The 21,640-nt window shown below is 40.0% G+C and overlaps 1 protein-coding gene across 1 annotated transcript in view; it reads right to left on the reverse strand.

Annotated features, from left to right (window-relative positions):
* The window catches only part of DOCK2 (dedicator of cytokinesis 2), a 492,812-nt gene that overhangs the window by 408,252 nt on the left and 62,920 nt on the right, over positions 1-21,640 (reverse strand). The window contains exons 9-15 of the mRNA XM_042850773.2: positions 21,224-21,305; positions 16,303-16,438; positions 14,506-14,581; positions 12,495-12,571; positions 11,754-11,879; positions 9,097-9,221; positions 3,305-3,403 (exon numbers count right to left, since the gene is read on the reverse strand). Coding sequence (XP_042706707.1) covers positions 3,305-3,403; positions 9,097-9,221; positions 11,754-11,879; positions 12,495-12,571; positions 14,506-14,581; positions 16,303-16,438; positions 21,224-21,305 — 721 coding nt within the window. The remainder of the gene's footprint in view (positions 1-3,304; positions 3,404-9,096; positions 9,222-11,753; positions 11,880-12,494; positions 12,572-14,505; positions 14,582-16,302; positions 16,439-21,223; positions 21,306-21,640) is intronic.

Raw genomic sequence — 21,640 nt, forward strand, 5'->3', positions numbered from 1 at the left:
GATGATGGGACATATCAACTTGAGGGAGTTGGAAACACACAGAAAGTTTGGGGCAGGAGAGAGGGGAAAAGACAGGAATGCCTTCATAGCAGGGGAAACTCCGCTTAGGACCAACGTAGGTCAAAGCAAGCTGACCTGGAGAGAGAGAGAGAGAGAGAGAGAGAGAGAGAGAGAGAGAGAGCGTGCGCGCATGCATGTGAAAGGCTCCACGATTATAACAACAAACCATGGTGTTGAAGCAGAAGCACCCTGGACAGACCCAGAGGACTCTGACCCGAATCATGCTCTGGACTGGTGAGGAAACTAAGGCAGGGAAATGTATATAGACTTATTTTTGTATAGAGCTGTGTATTTCTTGTGATTAAGAGCAATGGTGGTTTAGAATCCTGTGAAAGTCAGTCTGTGCATTGGGTGTTAAATATATGCCCTTCAAGAGTTAACCTGTGGGTGCAGAGCACCCGGATGGCAGAAGGTCTCGAAGAGGGAGTGTTTAAGCTATAGGAGAGTCTGAGCAGTTAACACTGGTAATGAGGGGTAGGCAGCTGGATCACAAAATCTCAGCTTTCAGAAAAGTGTGCTAAATGTGAGTATGTTGAGGGATCCCAACAAGAGGCAGTGCCTGGATTCTGTTCAACTCTGGAGGCTTAAAGCCCAATGAAGTGAGGCTCCTCACAGGTAGGGTTGCCAGGTGTCCAGTTTTTGACCAGAACACCCAGTCGAAAAGGGACCCTGGCGGCTCCGGTCAGCACTACCAACCGGGCCATTAAAAGTCTGGTCGGCGGTGCTGCAGGTCTAAGGCAGGCTAGTCCCTACCTGTCCTGGCATCACGCTGCACCCCAGAAGCAGCCAGCAGGTCCAGCTCCTAGGCAGAGGGGCCACAGTGCTCTGTGTCCTATCCCCACCCCGAGCACTGGCTCCACACTTCCATCAGTCGGGAACCGCAGACAATGGGAGCTGGGGGGCGGGTCCGACAGGCGAGAGCAGTGCTCAGAGCCACCTGGCCCCCCACTTAGGAGCTGGACCTGCTGGCCCCTTCCAGGGCACAGCGTGCTGCCAGGACAGGCAGGGAGCCTGCCTTAGCCCCGCTGCGCCACTGACTGGGAGCCATCCGAGGTAAACCCACGCCCCTACCCTGAGCCCCCCAGAAACCCAGAACCCCCTCCCATACTCTGAACCCCTCATCCGCAGCCCCACCCCAGAGCCCGCACCCCCAGCCAGAGCCCTCACCCCCTTCTGCACCCCAACTCCCTTCCTCAGACCAGACCCCCCCCAAACATACCCTGACCCCCTCATTTCTGGTACCACCCCTCTTACACTCCAACCCCCTACCCCAACTCAGTGAAAGTGAGTAAGGGAGTAGGAATGTAGTGAGCGGGGGGTGGGGCCTCAGGGAAGGGGCGAGGCTAGGGTGTTCAGTTTTGTGCAATTAGAAAGTTGGCAGCACTACTCACAGCCATCTGGAGAGTGGGCGCTTGACCAAACTTGAGACAGTCATAACCACATGCAAAAATCAGTGGTACTCTTCCCCACCTGTATGCTGGCCCTATAAAGCCTGGCATACACAAGACACATTTGCCTAGGCCTGGCCTCAGTAAGCAGAAGAGATGCTAGGCCTGAAATCATCTGCTTGGAATTCCTAATGAACTCAGAGGCACCACAGTCAAGCAGAATAGAGGAGGGTGTAAAAAAGGACTGCAGCAGGAGGAAGTGGACTGAGCTCTGGGTGCCTGGTATCCTATTATACAGTCCAAGATGAAAATGTTGATCAGGACCACTTCCAATTTGCATGTGAGTATGGCTAAAGCCATCAGTTATAGGACTGAGAACAGTTCATGTGCTAGAAAACAAAAATGAAAATGGAAAGTGAAAGTGAAATTGTACTGTTAATTATATGGATTTATATAACACCCCTCAAAGCCCTTTAACATCAAATCATAAAGCCCTATGGAGGTAATTATATCTCTTCAGTAATGGATGAACTGGAGTAAAGAAATATTAAATGACTTTCCCAAAGCTGCAAAACAAGTCAGTATCAGAGCTATGAAGAGAAGCAGGGAGTCATGATCAGATCACATTCCCACCCACTCTCTCACACCTTACAATCTGATTGCTAAAGAAGTCACAAACACTACAAGGAAATGAATACATTATCCAATATTAGCAGAACTCCATTAGTATAAAACATTCTCATGATCTGACAGGTCACAAATCAGATTTTTAAATTATATAATTCCGGTGTCCATCTTGCGTTTATTCCTATTTGTAGTATAGTAGTAGACTTGTTGGTCCCAGGATATTAGCGGGACAAAGTGGGTGAGGTAATATCTTTCATTGGACCAACTTCTGTGGATGAAATACAGACAGACAATCTTGTCTCACCCACAGAAATTGATCCAGTTTTACCCACCTTGACTCTCTTTATGGCTTAGACAGTGGTGGCTCCTGAAATCACATGAGACTATCTTGAAAATCACTAGCTACAACACAGCATTTTACAATACCTTAATCTGACTTCAAACCCCAACTTTCAAATAATTTAAGCACAACTATTTCTAATGACCCTCAATACAAAATCTGCTCAAGTTACTACAAAAATTTAAAATGGAAACAAGATGTCAAAATACATTTGTCAGTGCTTTCATGATTACACACACATTTTACAGCTGCAGATGACCTACCTTCTTCTTTCCACTCTCACTACATACGTTAGGGCAGTTGCAGATTTATTATACAGATTACTGACATAATTTAGCCAATCTTCCATAGCACTTTTCAAAAAAATGCATTGACTGTAGACTTGTCAAGTAACCTTGAGCCATGTTTTGTAATTATTGCCTTCAGAACCTTCCAGACTATTCCAATTAAACACTGATTACATAGGTGTCTATTAGTTTTTCTCTAACAGACATCCAAGACCATAACAATCTAAAATTTACAAGAGGTTATTTACCATACTTGTTTAATCACTCAAGCTTCTCGCTTTCTCCGTTTTACACCAGTACAGTTTCATTTTGAATAAGGCATATTCAGGACATAAGGTAAACTAAGATGATCTCATTGGTTTTGCTGCTACAGCAACAAGAAATCTTAACACAGTTTTCTAGACTGAAACTTTAAGCATCACTTATCATGTATCCTTAACTGATAGTTGACGTAAGACATACATGCAACTATATTTCAAGACCTCAAGGTATTTGTTACAAAAAATCTGAGTTGCACTGTAATAGGTTTTTTTTTTTTAGGAGAAAAGATAGGAGCTGACAACTGAAGGGGAAAATATAAATGAAAAATGTTTGTGTCATACCTTTAATGTTTCCATCCAGCGTGGCTGTTTGACCTGATAGTAGAGAACTGATCTGTATTCACTTACAGGTTTGTCCCCTGCTCCCAAACAAATTGCATTCTTACACAAAAAAAGAGAAAAAAAATGCAACTTAGTTATTTTGTGTAAATAATTCATGGGCTGTGGGTAAAAGGCAAAACTCTCCTACTTTAGAACACTCCAACAAGGTACATATTTTCAGCATAGCAGATTTACAAAATTCATCCAAAGAACTAGAAGTGAAAGCTATTTAACTACAATAAATACTAGCATTCTAGAAATCAGAGGTATGAAGCGAAGCAGGGAGTCATGACCAGATCATCAGATCACATCCCACCCTGTCTCTCACACCGCACATTCTGATTGCTAAAGAAGTCAAACACTACAAGGAAATGAATACAATTATCCAATACTAGCAGCACTCCATCAATATAAAACATTCTGAAAATTTCTGACCCTAATGGTAACCAGTCTTATCATTTGTTTGTAACACTGATGTATTAATCTGATTCTTTAAAAAAAAAAAAATCCATACAAAATAAGTTCCCTAATGGGCTTGCATTGATCAGGTGGTATTTTACTTTGATTATTTCTAAGTCTTCAGACATCCACAATGCATTTTATACGTTTTTTAGCTCTAAATACATGCTAGTGCCAATCTTTTACCAAATCTTTAGCGGGTGCAACACTGACAACAGTATTCAGAGGCCAACTTGATTATTGGCATGAGCATGGGTTCACTATACTCAATCAATGCAATTCAATTTGTTTATTTCAGAGGTGAATTTGGCCCATTGTATAGAACCAAGAACACTATCAACCTAATTTAAATGGAAAAGCATCTTCCAATTTAAATGCAACAGAAAAAAATTGTTTACAGCTCGAGGCTACAGTGCTACATTTAACGACACATATAAAAAGGAGCACAAGATATTTTGTTCATTGCACACAAAAAAAGTTGTATTATTTGTATTGTGATAGCACCTAGAGACGCCAGTCAGACCAGCAACCCACTGTGGTAGGCATTGTAGAAACACATAAGGAAGTCTCTGGCCCAAGGAGATTATAATCGACTTCAAGTATAGAAACTTCAACCATCCTGTGTGTAAAATATTATCAAATGTCTTCTATTCCCACCAAGCCTCCTCTTCAGGTATTTTTAATGCTTTCCAGTGTGTTTCTTCTTTGTTTTATGTTTTGTACTGCTACCAAGTTGAACAATAAAAGTAATCTTCAGCCTAGTGCATGCAGCTCTATTACCCCGTACCTGGCTCCCATTGAAATACATGCGAGTTTGTACATGCAAAGACTTCAAGAGGAGACCATATATTGACAAGCTAGAGTAGAAATAGTGTGTAGTACCACTACATAGTCATGTTGTGCCTCAAGAGGGCATTTATTTAAAAAGTTTCACATGAGAATGTAGGCCAGGGTCAGACATCCACATAAACACAATCGCTTGAACAACCCTGAAGCACAAAAAATTTTCAAAAGCAGGGTATGCCAGAGCAGAGAAGGCTTGGGCAACCTCAGGAGATTTTACATCCTTTAGCATGCAGCCAGTGCCCAACAAATAATTTGCTCCATAAAGAGGCTAAGATGTAGGTGTTTGTGTCTGGGAAAGGGAAGTTGATAAGTTGTGCTTGCCTTTTTCAGTTTTCTTGGAGGTTTAGCTGGATGTCTGTGCAGCTAGAGAAAAACTTCCCAGGAGGACTAAGCAAAGCAAAGATGCCAAAGCCCTCTCTTTTCTGGGGTTTCAAATATCACAGGGCTCTTTTCCAAGAAAACGAGCAACAAAATCCTAGAGAAATGCCTAGGAACACTTCCTTTAGGCAGTTTATTTTATTTCCTCTCTAAGAGGCCAGAAAACTACAAATACAACTAGGGGAGGATTTGTGTCTCTAGAACTCGCTGCCCTGGCTTTTAGAAAGTAACACGCCTCTCTTTCCTAAAAGTATTCCATCCCCTATTGAGGTTCTGAGCCTAAGTAGGCTCAGCTGGACACGATTACTTCAGTTCAGGAAGGCACTCCCAATTTAGACTCCAAAATCCCTTCTATGAATTAACTCAGAATTCTCAGGCAATTGTCTTGCTCCGTGAGACTTCCCTCTAGGGGCACTAGTAGGAGCAGGGGATAAGGCCCCTGACAATAAGGCCCCCTCCTGGATACTCCCTCCTACCACAATACATCTCATTTCAGGGCGTATTTTTACATTTGTCATGTTTCATTTCTACACTCAAAGTTATGCCCAAAGTGCATTGTGGTCTGGATGGGCTCAACCCCACATCACTAGCATCCCCACCCCACTCCAAAGGGGAGTGCTCATTCAGTCCAAAAATAGAGCCACTTCTCTTGGCAACTGCTTTATTAACAAAAAGGTGTTCCCAAATTTACCTATATAAAACTCCAGATTAAGCCTCAGCAGGCTTTACTGCCTCTACAGTAACTTTGCCCCAACTTAAGTCTTCTACACTTGTTTGGCTGTAGTTAGGACTCCTTCTCTCAGGATCTGTCTGCTCCAAACTCTAGCACTATCTGCCTGAGGGTACCATTATGCCACTTGCACCAGCAAGTCTGCTTTACCCCTTTCCAACAGGTTCAGCTCCAGCTAATTGGGTGTGGTTTTCAAACAGTATCGGCCACCCTAGTACACAGCAACCACAGAAAGGCAGTCACTGTTCTCCTTGAGTTCATACCCCATTGATGATTTACAGAGAGGGGAAGAAAATGCGACACCCCAAAAAAGATCCAATTCTACATCCAGTTTTTGCCACCTGCTATACATCAAGCTCTTGATGCCTTGTTTTTTCCTGGTTGTTCATTTTATTAATGACAGTCTACTGTCTTTTGTTAGTTTGATGCTATTTTTAATATATCAATATTTAACCCTATTTTAACATTTTCTTCGCAGTTTTTAAAGTCTCTATTTATATTTTAGTCTCGCCTTCCTTTCCCACCCCATATGTCTAATAATTGCTTATTCTAGTTCTATTTATGTAACATTATAAAACTTTCCCTTCCAACATTTTAATTCACATTCTTTATTATTTTAAACCTTACCTTTTCCAAAATTTCTCATTGATTTTATCCCTCATTTCCTCCCCTCCAACACACACACACACACACACACACACACACACACACACACACAGTCTATGCTATTTCTACAGACTGGCACAAGCTATAGAGTTCAGACCCCAATCTGCCTTTTAAAAAAAAATCACCCCAAGTTTGATCAATGCTCATCTCCACTCATTTTATCACAAGGGTTTTTAAATTCTAGGCTGAGACCATTTAATGGCCTGAAAAGACTCACACAGTACAGCCAGGGATCCCGCACATAGGGTAGCTAGTTCCCTGTGCTGAGGGGCAAATAGGCCAAGCTCTCACTTCTGCCTCTATTTCTAATTGGGGTGGGTCTCACCACCCATCAAAAATGTAGCATCCCTCACTCATGGAGCATCCCTCACACGTGCACATTAAATACACACTAAATTACACATGCATAGTACTTGTTCTCGACTGTAGCTGCAACTGAAGCTAAACTTGTACATTGTATTCAGGGGCGGATCCAGGCACCAGCACACCAAGCGCGTGCCTGGGGCGGCAAGCCGCGGGGGGTGGCCTCCCGGTCGCCGTGAGGGCGGCAGTCAGGCTGCCTTCGGTGGCATGCCTGCAGGAGGTCTGCCGGTCCAGCAGTTTTGGCAGCAATTCAGCAGCGGGTACGCCGAAGGCTCGGGACCGGCAGACCTCCCGCAGGCATGCCACCGAATCTGCGTTACCAGCAGACTGCCCGCTGGCATGCCGCCGAAAGCCGCCTGACTGCCATGCTTGGGGTGGCAAAATACATAGAGCCACCCCTGATTGTATTGGCTGACAGACATTTATAAACATCAGATAGCAGTGCACCGTCTAACCTAACCACTTCATACCTTATGAAGTCATTCTTTTAAACATGTGACAAGAAGGTTATAATATTGATACCTGAAGAGGAGTAATGAGGCTTTATTTCTGGGTTCTACTGAGGAAATATAGGCATGTGCCTAGGTAGGTCCATCTAAATTAGTAGAAATACATATCCCCAAAGGGTGTTTTATAATGCACCATTCTCACATGAGTTGTTTCAATGTATTCTGTGACATTTACTTATAGAAGGTAATCTTCTCTCTTGTTTGCAGAAATAAATCTAGTGCCAGTTTTTCAATTTAAACTAGTTTGATAGCTAAACTCAGCCATAACTTCCCTATTTAAAGAATGAAATCATGGATGCTTCAATTCTTTGTTGTAACTCACTGAAAATTAATTGATACTATTTAATGTGTTTATTGTGGATTGGTGTTCTGTATTGTGTACTATTTCTAATTCAGCTTTGCTTTTGTTATATCTAGATAAAGCAGAAGTGCAGTTATCTTCCCAATGTTTATCGTGTGTTCTCAAGTTTATCTTAAATAAACAGATAAGATTTTTTGTGTAATTAAGAGGTTTAAAGGAGTTATGCCTAAAAAAATTGCTTGAACTGAATTGACTTAAGCTGCAAATATAGACACAGTGATGTGCTTTGTTTCTCATTCGGTTAGGGAGAAGGTGCATGAATAGAGCAGGATAGAAAATTTAAGTTACGATGTTATTTTATTTCTGGACATTTAAATATGTTCATTTTATTAAGTACTGTATTATTTATTAAGTATTAAGGAGGTGCCTAGACTTTGGGATAGGCACTGTTACAGAAAATTAAGTGAAGACATAAAATAGTGCCAGGTTTCCAAAAGGACTTCTACCTAGCTTCCACTTGCACATCCCCAAACTTGCACTTATGGGTTAACATCGTTACTTGCAGATGCAGGCAACAGAACTTAGAACTTAGAGATCCAAAGCTCTTTGGGGTGTCTTTCTCCTTCATTTTCACATGACTGATGTGCACACAAGTTTTTGCATGTGCAAAGTTTCATACTTACTGCTGGAGGCCACATTTTGATGTTTGGCCCCATAATGAAGATTTGTTGCATCATACATGCATTAACATGAAGTTTGATAAATGTGGACCAAGTTCTCAATTCTGCCAGTGTAAGGCTTTTGACACAGTTAATTGCTCCAGATTTACAGTATCTTTAGAAATGTCACTGCTTTCACTCTTCTGAATACAGCATAGTTCCAAAAAGAACAGCATAAAGCCCAAAACAAAGTGGAAGAAAATCTTCCTAAATGTAGGACAGCTGTTAATGTCTTGAGACAAAAAAAGCTATACACAAAAGGAAAACAGACACCATGAAAAAACTTGTAAATATTTATGTTGCATATGTACAGACAGACACACACTCGTCCACATTGCTATCTTACTTAACTCAAGCAGACTATCCCCACCCAAGAGGTAAGAATACAGTCTTCGTGTCCCATTCCTGCATTGGCTTGTTGTATAATGGAGATGGAACATTTAGTTAACATAGCAATTACTTTACTCTTCCAGGAATCCCCATGAGGAAATCTCTAGAGTAAAAGTGGAGTCACAGTCAATAAGAGCAGATCATCTGTTCGCTTGCTAGTCAGAGCTAAAAGGTCAACAAACGTCTTTTATGGGTTTATGTACATTACTTAAGGCTTTTATTAAGTATAACAATTCCAGCATGACAAAACTCCTCAATAGAAATAGAACACAAATGTACTGCAGAATATTACATTACAATGTTATTCAAAATGCATGTAAGTGTAAGCTTACTTCTAAGATGGGTTTAATATTTTCATGTTTAATACTAATGAAAAGACAGACAAAACTTACTGGTATCACTTTTCCTTCTTCATCACAGACACACATGATCACTTCCACATTTCTCTGGGTTGTTTTATTGTACTTATCAAAATCACCCGTAGTCAGTGTAACATAAATATCATTTCTGATATCCCCTATGACAGAAATGGAAAAGGTTAGAAAGCAGAATAAAAATATATTACGAAATCAAAGGGAAACCCAAGCGGGTTTATTATAAGTAATAATGATTACATACATACTCATCTCACTATGCTGAACTATATTAAATGAAGTTAAGTTCATTCTAAAGAAAAGTTTAAAGTGTTCTGCTTTGATATTTTCATTTGATCAGATTTTATAGGCTGGTCTGAAATGAGACAAAATGTGTTTCCTAAAAGGGAACTCATCTAACTCTCAGACTGCAGTGACACCTTCTGGTGAGGTGAAGTTAAGATGCTGTTGCTCAATTTGACTAACAAGATATGAGATTCTGTTTTTCCCCCAAATGGGAGCTTTATAAAGCAGCTCTTTTTGTTTTCCTCTTATGAACAAATTGAGATGTCATCAAAACCATAATGCCACATACATGCCAGTCTGGATAATCTGAACCAAGAATTTGGCTTTAAATAAACATTCAATAGCCTGACTTCATACATATTGGTATTTTAACTGGAACAAAAGCATAGTATGAAAGTCAAACAACTAATAAAAGCTGTAAATAATTCCTTATCTACACAGTGATCATGAAAGCAATTTATGAGAAACATGGTACTTTTAGAATCATAGAACCATAGAGTTAGAAGGGACTGCAAGACTCATCTAGTCGACCCCCCTGCCAAGCTGCAGGATTTGTTGTGTCTAAACCATCCAACACAGATGGCCTTTTGAAAACCTCCAGTGAAAGAGCTTCCACAACCTCCCTAGGCAGTCTGTTCCATTGTCCTATTGTTCTTACAATTAGGAAGTTTATCCTGAGATCTAATCTAAATCTTCTATGTTGTATAGTTTGAACCTCTTGTCCTGCCCTCTGTCGCAAGAGAGAACAACTTTTCTCCATCTTTTTAGGGCAGCTTTTCAAGCATTTGAAGACAGCTATCACATCACCCCTTAATCTCCTCTTTCCCAAACTAAACATACCCAGTTCCTTCAGCCTTTGCTCATATGGCTTGCATTCCATCCCTTTGATCATCTTTGTTGTTTGCCTCTGGATCCTTTCCTTTGGCGACCAAAGTTGGACACAGTACTCTAGCTCAGGCCTAACCAGAGTGGAATAGAGTGGTACTATTACCTCCCATGATTTGCATACTATACCCTTGTTAATGCAACCTAAAATTGCATTACTTTTTTGCAACAGCATCACATGATTGACTCATATTGAGGTTGTAATCCATGACAACTCCCAGATCCTTCTCAGCAGGGCTGCTGCCAAGCCAGTTATCACCAATTATGTATTCATGCATTTGGATTTTTTTCCTTAAGTGTAGCCTTTTCTGAATTTCAGTTAGTCATCTATGGCCCAGTTCTCCAATCTATCCAGATCCCTTTGAATTTTATTTCTATCCTCCAAAGTGTTGGCAACCCCCCTCGCTTTCTGTGAAAATATGATCAGTATGCTCTCTATTCCTACATCCAGGTCATTAATATAGATGTAAAATAATACTGGACCAGAACAGATCCCTGTGAAACACCACTCGAGATTTCCTTCCAGATATCATTCCATTAACAGTTACTCATTTTTTGTGGTTGTTTAACCAATTATGTATCTACTTAATTATAGTTCCACTGGGCTGCATTACTCCAGCTTTCTTATCAGAATGTCATGTGGGGACTGTGTCAAAAGCTTTGCTCAAGTCCAAGTATATTATTTCCAAATTTCCTTCTATCCACCAAACCAGTCACCCTATCAAAGAAGGAAATCAAGCTGGTTTGGCATGGATTTGTTCTTAGTATATCCATGCTGGCTGCTAATGATCACCCCTTCATCCTCCAGGTATTCGCAAATTGAATGTTTTATACATTGCTTTAGTAGCTTCCCAGGTACTGAGGTCAGACTGACTGGTCTATAGGTCCCTTGCTCCTCCTTTTTGAAGTTGGGCACTACATTAGCCCTCCTCCTGTCTTCCAGGACCTCTCCTGTCATCCATGAATTTGCAAATATTATTGCCAGTGGCTCAGAGATTTCTTCAACTAATTCCTTCAGCACTCCGCAATGGATAGTATCAGGCCCCACTAACTTGAATTCATTCAAATTAGTCAGAAGATCTTAAATGTTCTTTATTTATCCCAATCTGCATCCCTTCCTATTTATTGTCTATGGTAATTTCGCTAGTCGTCCAATCACATGTTCTTTTTGTGAGAAGACTGAAGCAAAGTATGCATTGAACTGCTCTGCCTTCCTATCATCTTCGATCACCAGCTCACTTTCTCCACTGAGCAGTAGGCCAACACTATCCCTGATTTTCCCTTGTCTTTAAGTATTTTTGTTTTAAATGATTTATCATTACATTTATTCCCCTAAGTAATTATATTTCACTGATTGATGTAAACTTCTAATATTTAAATTAGAAATCACTCTGAAGGGTACATTGAAGTAAGCTGCAAGTTAAATAATATTACAGATATTTATACTAGGCTTTATAGTGAAAAGGTGAAAGTCTATTTTCAGGGCAGAACAAATCACCACCTACCTGGCATGATTATTTCAGGGAATCCCAGCTTCCTTGCAACAACTGTTGTCCTGTCAACAAGATGCGGGTAGTCCTTCCTAATCTGACTCATGTCTCCAACAAGCATTTTCATAGTTACCCACAGACCTATAGAAAAAGTATGTGATTATGTAATTAACTTCTTTTGAGTTTATTTTGAATTAAGTTACCATTTTCCCTCCCCCCCCCGTGTACACCAGCCAAAAAACAGCTACTACTTAGGGCTGGTGTACACGGGGGGGGAGGGAAATCGATCTAAGATACGCAACTTCAGCTACATGAATAACGTAGCTGAAGTCGAAGTATCTTAGATCGACATACCTGGGGTCCACACGGCACGGGATCGATGGCCGCAGCTCCCCTGTCGACTCTGCTACTGCCGCTCGCTCCGGCGGAGTTCCGGAGTTGACAGGGAGCGCGTTCGAGGATCGATATATCGCGTCTTAACGAGACGCGATATATCGATCCCGGATAAATTGATTGCTTCCCGCTAATATGGCGGGTAGTGAAGACGTACCCTTACACTATAACTAAAGGCACTTTTCTCAGTGGGACAGGTGCTTATCTAAATAGCCTCTAACTCCCCCCTCCCCAAAGCTTTACATTCATCACTGTCCGCTTCACAGTATATCTAGCCCAATGACTGAAGTACAGGGACTGATTTGAAACCCAGACTCTAAAAAAATATGAAACTAAGATTTATAAATACAAAGACTACTTTACCTTGCCCTCCACTGTCTCCTTTTGATGCTGTGACTTTGCCTAAGAGACTGTGCAAAGAATCATTCTCTGCCACCACCCTAAAGGAAAATAGAAAAAAATTCCTAGTAAGCACTGAAAATACCAAACAATTAAGAAAGCAATAAGACCAATGCCCTCAGTCATTGCTCTTTACAACTTTATTATTTACCAATCCCCATCACTACGCACTTAGTGATCATCCTTCAACACGCTCTTGGTCTGTATTTGCAACTACTTAATGTTACCACAATCCTCTACATTTAATATAGGTAATACCATGAATATTGAGATAATGTCAAAGACAGAACTGAAATGTCTTCAAAGACAGCCCCTGAACAACACATTCCAGAGCTGCTGAACAGTTTAAGGTGGTAAAGCTGATGAACCACAGACTTTAGTATTGCACAACAAGGTATTTCTAATCTATTATGTGGATAAATTAATTATTTTTAGGATTGAACTCTTCTAGTTCTTTGGTGGCAGAATCACAGCAGGATTGGCAAGACAAATGTGAAGGCTTCTCCTTTAATATTTTGGCCAGTGTCAGTCAAAGAGTTTCTCAGAATTATTGGGGAGCTACAGGCCACTACCTATGCTCTATGTACTACCTATAATGATCTTCTGGCATACGGCTTCTGATGGCACAATAATTTAGATATTGGATAAGCGATGTAGCAACTATCACAGCAGCATCATTCTGAGACATCAATAGCATCCACCATCAAGACAGTAAAGAGGGCAGTCCATAACCAGATGTCATGCTCTTTGTTCTTGATACTAGGGTGATCAGTATAAAACACTAAGATAGTGTTGGACCCATGTCCTTTCTGGATGTTAAAGACCAGTGACCCTATCCAGGCAATTATACCACACTCAGTGTCTTTGTACCTGAGTCCCCTAAACATTCTAGAAGCAAGTACACCAAATTATATTCAACCAGTTCATGGAGGTAGCTAAACCTTATGTTGTATCTGAGTCTGTCTGGAGTGAGATGAAGTCTCCCCTGCCAACTCTGCTGCGTGGTACAGATTGTGCCTTGTTGCAAAATCAAATGTTTTTGATATGTGCGGTAATCCTAATGGGTTCAATTAGTGCCTTTTCCAATACAGTTTTCTTCATCAGAAGCCAGAGGTGCATTAGAACCCCCTTCCCCTTCCCTTTCCTCTACTATTCAGTTCAGGAATGCTTCTTCTTGATATCCAGCTCAAATCACACAGACGAAATTGTTTAAAAAAAAAAAGTGAAGTGGGGCCAATGCTTAAGTGCTTGGCAAACTGGCATATTCTCCACAGAACATACAAACACTTGCAGTATTATGCAGAATGCCATTCAATAACTGTTTCACATGGGTACCTATACTTCAGGCTATATCTCCATTTAATTTATGTATGAGCACCAAGTTCAGAGTTAAAGATTGCCTTGCATTGCAATTGAAATTTGAACTTCCTTTTTCAAAATTCAGCCACCTTTCAACTTGTTCGGTAGCCCAACTTCGCAGCTCCCTCAAACTCATGACATACATACGGTATTTACCACCTACAATCATGGAGCCCATTGTTTAGAATGGATTGGTGTACATTCATATGCTTTGGTTCTGTTTAATAGGTCATAATGCTGGATGAGTGTGGAGTGAACACATCAGTTTGAAATCGTTTATACTTAGTTGATGCCCTATGAAAAACTTCCATGTCTTTGTCACATTTCATGTTAATAAGCTTGAATCCTGTAGTATTTTTTCCTTGTGGCTACATTTATGAATATCGAAAGGGAAGGGGGGTTTGCTATCTTATTAATATTTTTCACTCATGTTCCCATAAAATTTCTTGTTTTCTTTTTAATACTTCAGACTGTACTACATTGATGTTCATAGAATGCACTTAAAATCACTTTATCTATAATAAAGAAAAGATCCATGACAAGCTCATGGACATAGACAGAAATTTTTGCATGTAAAATGAATTTTTGTATTGTAAAAAATAAATTTGACTCTTACGGGTGAAAGGGAATGAAATGCTGCTTCTCTTCATCACTTTCCACTTTACCTTTTATGGTATCTGTAATATCCATAACTAGAAAAGTAGAAATAAAATTCATTAATATATAACAACATGAAAATTATTCCTCTCTCTTACTAGCACAACCTACATTAAATGCATAAATTGTGCTTAGGGACAGGTATGCATTTTAGGATACAATTTTCAAGGTTATTAGATGGAAAGGTATCATACAATGGTATTTCATCAGTTATTGCTAGCAATGTAAAGTACAATATATAGTTGATCTTTACCAAAAAAATTATTAACACTCAGTTGGGGTGCCATACGTTGTACCTTACCCAAGGAGATGATCTTCAATATGAATGGAATTGAAGCTGAAGCCTTTGTTGAAACCTAATAAGCTGAACTCTGTGTGTGTATTGGTTTAGAGGGAGAGAGAGTGAAAGAAAGAAAAAACCCTTTTCCAGGCGCTATGATACAATTTTCCATGTAGAAATGGTTTATTTTAATTCTGATTCTCCCATTAACTGTTTCCAATCAACCCAATGGCACTGGAGCTTAGTTTTCCAATATGTAAGTTGTCAGTTGTACAGTTTTCTATTTCATTCTTCATTTTAATATTGGGGGGGCCCCCACAAAAATGTCTAATTCTAGTTTTGAAACCTGATGCAATAGCACCCAGAAATAATAGACACTTACCCTACAATATTTGCTGTTCTTTGAGTTGTTTTAGTCAGCGTTGATACCACTGTAGTTGTGCATAAGCCTCATGGACACAAGGCCAAAAGACTTTTTTTTTTTAAATATCAATGAGCATCAGCATGAACTCTCTGTCTCTGCAGGCTCCCATATGAAGGTGTAAAGGGCAATACTTCCTCAGTTCCCTTGTGACTCAAAGCCTATGTTCCAAAAAGCAGGGATGGAGAGCAAGTTGCAGGATCCATACTGATGACATCTCAAAGAACCACAGTTGCTGTAGAGTAAATGTTTTCTGTTCTTTAAGGATGTGTGAGTGCGGATCTCACTGTAGGTGACAGGCAAGCAGCCCCATGCTCTGGGTGTCCCTAAACCCGTGAATGCCAAAAACAGCCTCATATGGAAGCTGTTTAGGTGACACCCAGAGCATGGGGTTGTGTTCCAGGCCACCTTGGCTAATAGCCATTGATGGACCGCTGCTCCATGATTTTTTCTAATTCTTTTTTGAACTCAGTTATACTTTTGGCCTTCACAGAATCCCCGGCAATAAGTTCCACAGGTTGACTGTGCATTGTGTGAATTACTTCCTTTTGCTTGTTTTTAAACCTGCTATCTATTAATGTGGACAACATGGGATAGATCACTCGATAAATTGCCATTTTCTGTTCACTCCCTCTGAAGCATCTGACACCAGCCATTGTTGGGAGGCAGGACACTAGGCTAGAAGGACCATTAGTCTGACCCAGTATGGCCATTCTTATGTTCTTAGATGATATAGTGCTCTGCTCATATTCAGTGTATATTCTGTGAGATGCTGCAAGCTGCACAGCTCGATATACTTCGCACATTAGATTCCTGGAGAATTTTTTTCCATCAGTAATTACTACAAATATTTAAATATGCTTTCATTTACTACATATTTTATTCAGGTGTTTAATCAAAGGCATTCTTCCATTTTAAGGTTCATCTTAATGCTTTTTTTCTCTGCCTTTAAATAATCAAGTTTTTAAATTTTTCATTACAAAAAAAGAATAAATGTAAATGGGCTGTGATTAGAAGCAAATGCTGCTAATAATTTTAAATGAAATGGTTGTCACCTGCCACACCAAAAGGCCGACGCAATCCTTGAGTGCATTTTTTTGTATTGCTATCTTTTAGATCCATTCTTCCAACCCGGACTATTTGACAAATCAAATAAACTTTGTCTCGGTTAAGATCTTTGTTTCCAAGATCCTAAAAATAGATGACAAAAAAGAGAATTATTAAAATATGACCATTGATATTCTGCAGCAAATAAAATTTCAACAGGGCCCCTAGTTACAATACCAATTGACAAACAGCAGAAAAAGAAACTAAGCTATAGTCAGGGAAGGAAAGCTATGTTTTAACGTGGTCCGAACAAAGTTGACACGTTAAGGGATATGAAAAGGTAAGGAAAGAGAGAGAGAAAGGCATTTCCACACGGCAAGAGCTACAGGACACAGAGTATCCGGATATTATACAAAAGTCATGAGTATGGGGAAACAGAAGAGGCCAGTGCTAGAGAACTGGAAGGAGATGGAGGAAGGATAAAGGAGAGAACCATCTAGAAGTGTTTATCATCATTAGTACAAACAGGAAATCACCCATCTGAAACTCTACTGCAGTGGTTTTCAAACTTTCTAGGCTGTGTACTCCTCTCCAAATAAAGTAGTCTACCGTATACCCCCATCTGAGATAAGGTCATAATATACCTAGAATTAAATTGCCAAATCTTACTACATAAATTGCTTTGTTCCCGATTACAGGATTTTTCTCACACATCCCAGTTTGAAACCCATTAAGCGTCTCCATTAATTCAAAGAGACTGGCAGTTGTAAAACCCATCAAATGCAGCTGCTAACCCAGCACCCTGAATAATATAACATCCCTGCCAGCCAAAAGTTACACTAATAATCATCTTCCTTAAGACCTCTACCCCAAAAGCCCAGACAACTCAAGCCTCCTCAAGTGTCTGAGCAAATAGATGGGCTCTGCAGTGTTCCCTGAAGTGAATATGGGCTAATTTCAGATCCAGGGGCATGGGGAGAGTGATCTCAAGTTCCTCTCCTTTCATCTAATGAGACTCAGGACTGAGGATCTCCCCTGATCCCAGTTGTGGCAATATTACAAGGGGGAGAGGCAGTCCCCAGCAGAGAGTCCCCAAAACATTTAGGGCTTTCTAGGTCAACAGCAACTCAAACTCTGCCAGAAACAATAGGCAAACCACACTGTTTCTGGAGCATTGGTGTTATGTGCTCGTGATGCATAATAACCAGTAAAATATTTGCACCGTCATCAGTTTGAGTTGATTTAATTTAAGCTTTAATTTACAATTACGATAAAGCTAATGTATGGTTTAATTTACTACATGCATTTAAGTAGTCAACTCAGAAGGTTGTAAAGAAGTATTTACCATGGTATTCTGGGCCACATCCAGAGAAACAGCCTGACTGCAATTTGGGAGTTCAGTCAGAAATGGAACATAAAGTTTTGTTGCTTCTGATGAGATTAGCAATCTTTGCAATGTATTCTAATGTTACTGAAAACTACAAAAATTATCCTCACAGCACAGCACAGAACTGCAAGTCAGAAAAGTTTCAGAAACGGTGCAGGATAATCATCCAAGAGCTTGAAAGCTCATGCAAACATCCTGAATCTTCAAGACTGGGGATATATTGTGAGGACAGACCTAGTCATTAGATTTCTTGCACTTCCACTTACAACAGGAAAGCAGAGGATACAGTTATTGTTTAGTGGTTGCCTGGTAGCAACTAATATCATTAGGATTGCAAAAGATTTAAATTTATATCCTTGTTCCCATGTCTCACACACAGCAAGTTTTTATTAAGTCATTTTTGGTTTGAAAGTTTCATGTTTTTGGTCCATAACTAACATTTTAAAGCCAAATCTCTTCAGCCATTTTTCAGTTCTACAAAAGTGGGGAAAAAATATCCACTTTCTTTTTTCTTCTCCAAATATGACATCTCTGACTTACCACTCACTGGATGGAAACTCCACATGTAACCAGTTCCAATTTAGAAGCATATCCAAGGCAAGTTTGGAAAAAAAAATTGGGACAGGGAGTTGGGAATGTATACCCAACTGAAAATAAAATCATTAAGCACGGTCAGAGTCATCTGCAAAGTTTTCTGCCTTCCCAAAGAGGCCAGCTCCCTTTATGACATCACAGTGTAATTATCAGAACTTTCTAGTCTAGAAAAGCTCTGGAAGCCCAGTCCTTCACTGAAATCAGGGGTTATTTGCATGAGCAATAATATGTCATTTGAATGCAGTAAAATCACTGCCTTAACATCAGAAACAAGGAGAACACTACAAGAATGGAAAAGTTACAGCTCCCATAATTTTAGGAGATCTCAGCCATTCTTTCTGCTCCTTAGAAGTTTCATGCTTGCATTGAAATAGCTAATTCTGTGTCAAACTTTTTCAGTTGTCAATAATTAAGGCTAAGATTTAGCTGGGGTATTTTTAGTAAACATCATGGACAGATCACAGGCAATAAACAAAAATTCACGTCCCGTGGCCTGTCCACGGCATTTATTATAAATACCCCAACTAAATCTTAGCTACTTCTGGCACCATCATTGATGAGCAACCAATTGTCTCCACCCCTGACAATTGTGTGTCAGTGCTTGAGTCTCTGCGAAGTCCATTCATGTCCATTCTTTTATGTTGTCAATCCATCTCTTCTTCTGTCTACCTCTTCTTCTCTTCCCCTGTACTGTCCCTCGGAGGATGATCTTGGATAGGCCAGATGATCTTGTTACATGGCCATACCACTTCAGCTTGCGCTTCTTCACGGTCATCAGGAGGTCTTCATGTGACCCAGTGCATTGAGTGATGATGTTGTGGACCTCTTCATTAGTGACATGGTTGAAGTGGGAGATGCCCAGGGTTTTACGGAAGTATATCATCTCTACCACCTGTATTTTCCATTCAAGTTTTGCCATAAGGGTCCACGTCTCACGCGCATGCAGAAAAATGGAGATGACCAATGCATGCAGCAGTTTCAGTTTGGATTTTAGGGAGATGTTCTTATTCCTCCAAAATGGCTTTAGCTTTGCCGCTGCTGCTGTTGTTTGCACAGTTCTTGCCAGAATTTCTGCCTTTGATCTTTCATCAGTGAAATACTTGAACTGTTTCACTGTCTCCAGCGCTTCTCCACTGACTGATATGTTTCAGGGTGGTAGCCGTGTTAGTCTGTATCAGCAAAAACAATGAGGAGTCCTTGTGGCACCTTAGAGATAATGAAATGGGTTTTAGCCTACGAAAGCTTATGCTGAAATAAATTTGTTAGTCTCTAAGGTGCCACAAGGACTCCTCATTGTTTTTGCTGACAGTGATATGTGAACTGATCCTGTCATGTTTGTTTGTCATCAGCTTAGTTTTCTCTGCACTGATTTCCATGCCGTATTTTGCAGAGATTTCATCCAATCATTTCACAAGATTGGCAAGTTCATCATCACTGCCTGCCAGGCCATCAATGTCATCAGTGAACCGAAGATTTTAGATTATTCACCCCCCAATGCTGACTGTGCATATGTGATCCTCTAGGGCATCAGTCATTATGCACTCCAAGCAGATGTTGAACAGTGTGAGCAAAAGAAGGCAGCCTTGCCGGACTCCAACAGTGGTGCAAAACCACTTTCCTATTGTGCTATTGACGAGAACTGCACTGCTGGCCTTGGCAGACAATTGTTTAATGGTAAGAATAAGCTTACAACCAACACTGTACTTCTTCATGGTTGACCAGAGAGCTTCATGCCACATGAAGGTTGAAAACCTGTTCTGTGGTACTTCTTCCAGCATGAAAGCTAGCCTGTTCTTCATCGATAATATTCTCTGCTTGTGGCTTCAATCTGTTCAATATGACTTTCAACATCACTTTAAGCACATTAGGCCCCATTAAAGTTAATCATGGGTACTTAAATGTTTTGCTGAGTGAAGCTGGCCTTAACCCCAGCTTCAAGTTATGCTACTGAATTAGGGTTTGAGCAGCAGCTCTCTCAATAGACTAGAGACACACTTGGAAGGGACATTATAGAGCCTCAAAATGATGTGGTTCTAAAAGTAGACAAAAAATTGCAGAAATTCTCTCCTCCCACAACTGCATCATCCAGCACTTATTTTCACCTCTGAGTATTTATGAACATTATGTAGTTTAAACTCTTAACATTACATGAAAATAATTTACTCATATATGCATGGTTGTTTATCATTTTTAGTAAGTTCCCATTAACCTTGTAAGGAGAATTTCCAAATATGAAGGATCTTCCAAGGTTCCTCAGGTTCATTTAATTGGGGAAACAAAGTCACTATGTTGGTCCCCAGGGTGGTTAGATAATTTTCTTATTAATATTCAGTGACACCGATTTAGTGATGTCTTCATCTCTTTATATATTTATAGTATGAATCACTGGTTACTGTTCTGCAAGATGAATGTCTGATTGATATCTACATCCCCCTGCTTATTATACAACATCTGTCTACAGGTTTAGTAATGAAATTCTACTGGATTTTGATATTTGCATCAGTAATGGTATGAACATTAACTTTTGCCAAATAATTTGACAAATCAGAGACATGAATAAATGCCAAACAGCTTCATCTAAATAATTTATGTCTGTCCTACTACGTCATTCATATACCCTTTTGCTAATCTAACCATAAGCAGAGTGCACAAACATTCTCCACCTTAAAATTATAACTTGTAATGAGCCAACTTAATTGGACTTGAAGGGAAAATCATTTAAGTAGTAAGACAAGTTAATCAAACATGACATACCAGGAGGTGAACTCAGGACTAAACAGAGTTAGTTTACAAGTGCTCCTCTCCATTGAATTACTCAGACTAACTTCCTTTCTGAGCTCATTCAAGCCTTCCCGCAACATGTAAAAAAATTCTGGGAGTGACCATTAGCAATGAGAATCCTATTTGCAAGTTCAAAATCTAGTCAAATATGAAGACTGTTTACTCACAGTGAACACCACTTTCAGATTGTTGAGCATATCAATCTCCTTTGGAAAACCTTTACTCCCCCATCTCACCAAGTAATTTTCACTGTTTAAAGAGAGAAAGTAATAATTTGTTAATATCACTTAACAGAATTCTTCACCATGTGTCATTAAGTACTGTAGTACTGCTTAACACACAACACATAGGTGAATACCATACAGTACCACATCTTTAGATTCATAATGCATGATTTGACCATTTCCCCCACTCTTGGCATTGTTCCAGTCACTGAAAGTTTTTTCCTAAGTACATATCCCAAAGAAAATATTGTGCTGCCATTTTTGTGCCCAAAAACAGGGATACAAAATCATTTTAAAAGACAAAGCAAAAAAAAATCCATTTCTATTTTATCTGAGTAAATATGAAAACTTTATCGGCCC

Source organism: Chrysemys picta, chromosome 8 (assembly GCF_011386835.1).
Source record: "Chrysemys picta bellii isolate R12L10 chromosome 8, ASM1138683v2, whole genome shotgun sequence".
NCBI classification, from domain to species: Eukaryota; Metazoa; Chordata; order Testudines; family Emydidae; genus Chrysemys; species Chrysemys picta.